This window comes from Littorina saxatilis, linkage group LG16 (assembly GCF_037325665.1).
Source record: "Littorina saxatilis isolate snail1 linkage group LG16, US_GU_Lsax_2.0, whole genome shotgun sequence".
NCBI classification, from domain to species: Eukaryota; Metazoa; Mollusca; class Gastropoda; order Littorinimorpha; family Littorinidae; genus Littorina; species Littorina saxatilis.
The window spans coordinates 31,371,156-31,378,438 of NC_090260.1; the positions used below are offsets into that span (position 1 = coordinate 31,371,156).

A 7,283-nucleotide genomic window follows, 5' to 3' on the forward strand; every position below is an offset into this window, starting at 1 on the left:
CGGCCTAATCCCTGTTCACCCAGCCATCAACCTTTCCCTGTGAGCTTGTTATCTTTTTTCCATGCTAATATCCCCAACATTTAAAAAAAAAAAAAATTAAATTGACCTTGGAGATTAGAAAAATCTTCACCATTAGACCACCAAGTGCAGCCGGGATTCGAACCCCCAATCTTTCCAAATGGAAGGCCGACGTCTAAACCACTAAGATACTATACGTGTTAGTAGCCCTCAAATTCTGCGCAATTCAGTCTTGAGACCAAGTGTTACTGTCTGGCATCTGCCTCGACACTCCGAGAAAAATGTTCCTTTTTACATTTAGTCAAGTTTTGACTAAATGTTTTATCATAGAGGGGGAATCGAGACGAGGGTCGTGGTGTATGTGTGTGTGTGTCTGTCTGTCTGTGCGTGTGTGTGTGTAGAGCGATTCAGACCAAACTACTGGACCGATCTTTATGAAATTTGACATGAGAGTTCCTGGGAATAATATCCCCGGATGTTTTTTTCTTTTTTTCGATAAATAATTTTGATAACTTCATATCCGGCTTTTTATAAAAGTTGAGGCGGCACTGTCACACCCTCATTTTTCAATCAAATTGATTGAAATTTTTGTAAAGCAATCTTCGACAAAGGCCGGACTTCGGTATTGCATTTCAGCTTGGTGGCTTAAAAAGTAATTAATGACTTTGGTCATTAAAAATCTGAAAATTGTAATAATTTTTTTTTATATAAAACGATCCAAATTTACGTTAATCTTATTCTACATCATTTCCTGATTCCAAAAACATATAAATATGTTATATTTGGATTAAAAACAAGCTCTGAAAATTAAAAATATAAAAATTATGATCAAAATTAAATTTCTGAAATCGATTTAAAAACAATTTCATCTTATTCCTTGTCGGTTCCTGATTTCAAAAACATATAGATATATGTTTGGATTAAAAACACGCTCAGAAAGTTAAAACGAAGAGAGGTACAGAAAAGCGTGCTATGCAGCACAGCGAAACCACTTCAGCGCTGAACAGGCTCGTCAATTTCACTCCGTTTTGCACAAGCGGCGGACTACGGTCATTGTGAAAAAATGCAGTGCGTTCAGTTTCATTCTGTGAGTTCCACAGCTTGACTAAAATAATGTAGTAATTTCGCCTTACGCGACTTGTTTACATTTAGTCAAGTTTTGACTAAATGTTTTAACATAGAGGGGGAATCGAGACGAGGGACGTGGTGTATGTGTGTGTGTGTGTGTGTGTGTGTGTGTGTGTGTGTGTGTGTGTGTGTGTGTGTGTGTGTGTGTGTGTGTGTGCGTGTGTGTGTGTGTGTAGAGCGATTGAGAGTAAACTACTGGACCGATCTTTATGAAATTTGACATGAGAGTTCCTGGGTATGATATCCCCGGACTTTTTTTCATTTTTTCGATAAATGTCTTTGATGACGTCATATCCGGCTTTTTTTAAAAGTTGAGGCGGCAATGTCACACCCTCACTTTTCAATCAAATTGATTGAAATTTTGGCCAAGCAATCTTCGACGAAGGCTGGACTTCGGTATTGCATTTCAGCTTGGTGGCTTAAAAATTAATTAATGACTTTGGTCATTAAAAATCTGAAAATTGTAATTAAAATTATTTTTTTATAAAACGATCCAAATTTACGTTCATCTTATTCTTCATCATTTTCTGATTCCAAAAACATATAAATATGTTAAATTTGGATTAAAAACAAGCTCTGAAATATAAAAATATAAAAATTATTATCAAAATCAAATTTCCGAAATCGATTTAAAAACAATTTCATCTTATACCTTGTCGGTTCCTGATTCCAAAAACATATAGATATGATATGTTTGGATTAAAAACACGCTCAGAAAGTTTAAACGAAGAGAGGTACAGAAAAGCGTGCTATGCAGCACAGCGAAATCACTACCGCGCTGAACAGGCTCGTCAGTTTCACTCCGTTTTGCACAAGCGGCGGACTACGGTCATTGTGAAAAAATGCAGTGCGTTCAGTTTCATTCTGTGAGTTCCACAGCTTGACTAAATGTAGTAATTTCGCTTTACGCGACTTGTCTTTTTGTTACGATGCCCGCAGAATCCCACCGTACGGTGGTGCTCTCTGACACCTGATACGTAGGCTGAATTACCTTGTTGGGTTCAGACAGCCGATTCACGCCCTTCCAGCCGTCGAAGATTTCCAGCTTAACATCGAAGTTGTTGAGCTTGAGCTGTTTCTGCATCATACACAGACGACCGTCATGCTTGGTAGAGCGGAACACCATCTCACAGCTGCGGAAGGAGGGCCGGGTACCAATGTTGGAGCGTAGCTGGTCTTTGATATTGTAGACCGACATCCTGTCCACTTCGTTCAAGTCATCGTTACTGCAGTCTTTGTGGGAGTCGAGGTAGACTGCGTGCAGAGGGGAAAAGTGTTGTGAATAGAACTTCAGACAAGTAATTGCAATTGTGAAAATACAATGGAACCTTCCTGTAGTATTCTTCCAGTTCTTCCTTGCTCAATAGGACAACACAGCTCGTGTGTTTCATTATTTCTTTATCGACGTAGCACATGGTTCATTAAGTGCTGGGCGGAAGTGCTCCCACTCCCAGAGTGCCTTATAGGGTCGTGGTGTATGTGTGTGCGTGCGTGTGTGCGTGCGTGCGTGTAGAGCGATTCAGACCAAACTACTGGACCGATCTTTATGAAATTTGACATGAGAGTTCATGGGTATGATATCCCCGAACGTTTTTTTTCATTTTTTTGATAAATTTCTTTGATGACGTCATATCCGGCTTTTCGTGAAAGTTGAGGCGGCACTGTCACGCTCTCATTTTTCAACCAAATTGGTTGAAATTTTGGTCAAGTAGTCTTCGACGAAGCCCGGACTTCGGTATTGCATTTCAGTTTGGTGGCTTAAAAATTAATTAATGACTTTGGTCATTAAAAATCTGAAAATTGTAAAAAACAAAATTTTCTAAAAGGATCCAAATTTACGTTCCTCTTATTCTCCATCATTTGCTGATTCCAAAAACATATAAATATGTTATATTCGGATTAAAAACAAGCTCTGAAAATTAAATATATAAAAATTATTATCAAAATTAAATTGTTGAAATCAATTCAAAAACACTTTCATCTTATTTCTTGTCGGTTTCTGATTCCAAAAACATATAGATATGATATGTTTCGATTAAAAACACGCTCAGAAAGTTAAAACAAAGAGAGGTACAGAAAAGCGTGCTATCCTTCTCAGCGCAAGTACTACCCCGCTCTTCCTGTCAATTTCACTGCCTTTGCCGTGCGCGGTGGACTGACGATGCTACGAGTATACGGTCTTGCTGCGTTGCATTGCGTTCAGTTTCATTCTGTGAGTTCGACAGCTACTTGACTAAATGTTGTATTTTCGCCTTACGCGACTTGTTATTTAATAGTTTTAGTCTTTATATCTGTAAATGTATATCCCAATCCTATGACTCCCTCCTTTTTAAGACCTGCTTTTCTCATATTTTTGAAGGTCTTTCAGTGGGGGTTCCACTGTAACATATATGAGACAATGACAAAAGGTGACGTTTTTGTGTTCCGGTCACGGATCCCATTGTCAGTGGCAGTGCATTTTTCCCATGCTAATATCCCCAACATTTTTTTTTCAAATTGATTTTCCAATGGATTGGGAGGGTGCGACCGAGATGATTGAGTAGCTTGACGTTTATTATCTGCAGAGGGAAACTCTTCCAACATAATTTTCGCTGAATAGCTATTTGTGCTACTTTTTAGCGTGATGAAGTGTTCTGTGGAAGATATTGAAAAGGGATTAAAGTCCGGTTTCACAAAAAATTGTTTCTCGGTATTAATAGCATGATCAAATTTCCTTAAACACGACTGTTTATTGTCACTGTTTTAAATCCGGTTTGACGAAGCAGGAAATGAATCATTTTAAGATCAATCATATCCTTGATCCTTGATTTAAAATATATGGTGTTAACTACTTGAAGTTGTACTACAATGTATGCTATTCACTTTTTAACACATGGGTGGCTATTCACTTTTTAACACATGGGTGGCATTTAAAGCTTGTTTCCAAGAAAAATAAATCAGATTACATTATTTTCTTCTAACTGTTCTGGTCATGAAAATGACGCGCTCAAACTACTATCTTTGCAGAACAAAACATAACAGAGATAACAGGTAAAGTGTGTGTATGTGTGTGTGTGTGTGTGTGTGTGTGTGTGTTTGTGTGTGTGTGTGTATGTGTGTGTGTGTCTGTGTGCTTGTGTGTGCTTGTGTGTGTGTGTATGTGTGTGTGTGTGTGTCGTGTGTGTTGTGCGTGTGTGTGGGTGTGTGAGTTTATGTATGTGTGTGTGGGGGGGGGGAGCGAGTGAGTCATGAGAGAGAGAGAGAGAGAGAGAGAGAGAGAGAGAGACAGAGAGAGACAGAGCGGAGAGACAGAGAGAGATATAGTGGGAGGGAGACAGCGACAAACAAGGGACAGATCAGACACAACGAGACCAATAGGCCGACAGACAGACAGATAAAGAAAAAAAGACACACATTACACAGAGACAGGGTGAAGGGGGAATCAAAAAGAGAACCATATTATTCTGACCAAACCATACTTACGTTCCCTGGAGTTGAGCCGGAAGGAAAAACAGGACGGTGCCATCGCTAGTAGCCAGGTTGAGACACACAACCAGGATCTCAACCCCACAGTCAAATTCTTCCCTCTTCTCTCCTCTGCCATGGCCGTTTTACCGCCGCTTCCACGAGTTACACGCAAGTCACAGGTGAAAATTGTCTTCAGTTAAAGGCACAGTAAGCCTCCCGTAAACCATCACAGAGCTCCCCGAGCGTCTAAATACAGTACAAGCATACTTCCATTTGAACGCTCACCGAACGGGAACATCCTGGCTGCTTTCTTTTGAGCGTGAGACATTTTCCAAGAATTTATTTTCGTGGACTTGGTCCTGAAGAACAATGGCGCCTCGTTTTTGCGCTAGACCTAACTTTTAAAATCTAAATAATAAATTGACAGCTTGTTACACAAACATTCTTTAATCATAAAAGAATGCGTTTTTCATCAAGACAAGATCAGAACAATTCGAAGTTGTGAAAGTTTAAAAAAAGAAAAGCCCGGAAGCAGGGTCACGCAAGGGTCGTAGCAGACGACGGCCCGGTTTATCAGTGCAAATCGCCGTTCCTCTCAACAGTCAAAGCGGCCATCGCTGGAGTTCTTGTGAACCACAGCCGTTGTTTCGTGCATAAAAAACGTGCTATTGTAGATAATCTCACGTCGAGTCGCATTCAAATGACTAACTATGACGACTGCATTGTGAAAAGGGGGAAAACTGGATCACACGGGTTCACGATGGCTCAGGGGTAAGATAAACCACGCAAAAATAAATTCTTTGAAAATTGTTCGCTCTTTACGGAGGGCACCTGGGATGTTCTCAATTGGTGAGTGTTTAAATGAAAGGGTGTTTGTACTGTGTGTAAAAGCCTGACCGTATCTGTGCTGGTTTACGGGAGGCTTACTCTGCCTTTAATAAGTCTAAAATAAAATAAAATTAAAAAAAATAAAAAAAACAATTGTCAATTCATGGAAAGTTTAATTCTACACAAATCAAAACATTCACAAGCACTTCGACCTAGCGGTCTTTATTACCATATCAGTGCTCCTTGTGGCTATTTGACCAATCAGGACTGATTCCAGGTGACCCAAGTGCGCCGCAGGACGCAGGGACGCACAGTCTGGAGAGCCGCCCTGCTGACGAGGTCTGCATACCACACTGTGTATGTTAATACTAAGTCCGTCCGCCCCGTGATCGGGAGGTCGTGGGTTCGAACCCCGGCCGGGTCATACCTAAGACTTTAAAATTGGCAATCTACTTGAGTGGCTGCTCCGCCTGGCGTCTGGCATTATGGGGTTAGTGCTAGGACTGGTTGGTCCGGTGTCAGAATAATGTGACTGGGTGAGACATGAAGCCTGTGCTGCGACTTCTGTCTTGTGTGTGGCGCACGTTATATGTCAAAGCAGCATCGCCCTGACTGTTATGGCCCTTCGTGGTCGGCTGGGCGTTAAGCAAACAAACAAACAAATACTAAGTCTTACGCACTGAGTAGCCTGTGATGACATGTATTATGACTTCACCGGCCGGAAACATTGATTAAGATACTCTATAAACAACCAAACCTAACCCTAACCAAAACATGTACCCAATGATGCTACCATGCTTCCATCTTTTGGTTTGTTCTACCATACTTTTACTTACATTTCTGCTGATATGTGTAGAACGCCTGGCTGACTATTCAGATAGGATAAACATTTGGACGACATCGAATGTTGATACCGCACAAAGGAAGAGACCAAAATGGCGCCCAAAAGGCGGAAACCTATGTTAATTGTAATCAGTACGGACAAGGAAGACGAAACACAGAACACACAAGCAGAGAACAACAAAGTAAGTGTGTAGTGTTGCCGCAGTAAACCATCAAAGTCACTCACATTTGTGACCCTCCACCACGGAATGAGTCGCATGTCATCTTTGCATGATTTTCATATTTTTACATTTTCCTAAAGAGTGTTTTATGCTCTATCCAGTGGTAAAAACCGTTTTAGAAAAGAGCGAAAACGTTTCGAGTTATAAGCCTGTGACTAAGGTGACCCTCACACTTTTACCACAGTCCCCCCGGACTTATATTAAAGGCAGAGTAAGCCTCCCGTAAACCATCACAGATACGGTCAGGCTTTTACACACAGTACAAACACCATTTCATTTAAACACTCACCAATTGAGAACATCCTAGGTGCCCTCCGTAAAGAGCGAACAATTTTCAAAGAATTTATTTTTGCGTGGTTTATCTTACCCCTGAGCCATCGTGAACCCGTGTGATCCAGTTTTCCCTTTTCACAATGCAGTCGTCATAGTTAGTCATTTGAATGCGACTCGACGTGAGCTTATCTACAATAGCACGGTTTTTTTATGCACGAAACAACGGCTGTGGTTCACAAGAACTCTAGCGATGGCTTTTGACTGTTGAGAGGAACGGCGATTTGCGGCACTGATAAACCGGCCGTCGTCTGCTACGACCCTTGCGTGACCCTGCTTCCGGGCTTTTCTTTTTTTAAACTTTCACAACTTCGAATTGTTCTGATCTTGTCTTGATGAAAAACGAATTCTTTTATGATTAAAGAATGTTTGTGTAACAAGCTGTCAATTTATTATTTAGATTTTAAAAGTTAGGTCTAGCGCAAAAACGAGGCGCCGTTGTTGTTAACGGAACAAGTCTACGAAAAT

General features: G+C 40.7%; 1 protein-coding gene across 2 annotated transcripts in view; it reads right to left on the minus strand.

The window, feature by feature from the left end:
• The window catches only part of LOC138950812 (uncharacterized), a 12,912-nt gene extending 6,236 nt beyond the window's left edge, over window positions 1-6,676 (minus strand). The window contains exons 1-3 of one of the 2 annotated variants that reach the window (XM_070322529.1): window positions 6,258-6,676; window positions 4,609-4,745; window positions 2,138-2,400 (exon numbers count right to left, since the gene is read on the minus strand). In XM_070322529.1, the coding sequence (XP_070178630.1) occupies window positions 2,138-2,400; window positions 4,609-4,745; window positions 6,258-6,523 (666 nt within the window). In that variant the 5' untranslated portion in view covers window positions 6,524-6,676. Of the gene's footprint in view, window positions 1-2,137; window positions 2,401-4,608; window positions 6,226-6,257 lie in introns of those variants that run through there. The other variant, XM_070322530.1, reaches the window with a different exon arrangement.
• Between the last annotated feature and the right edge of the window lie 607 nt (window positions 6,677-7,283).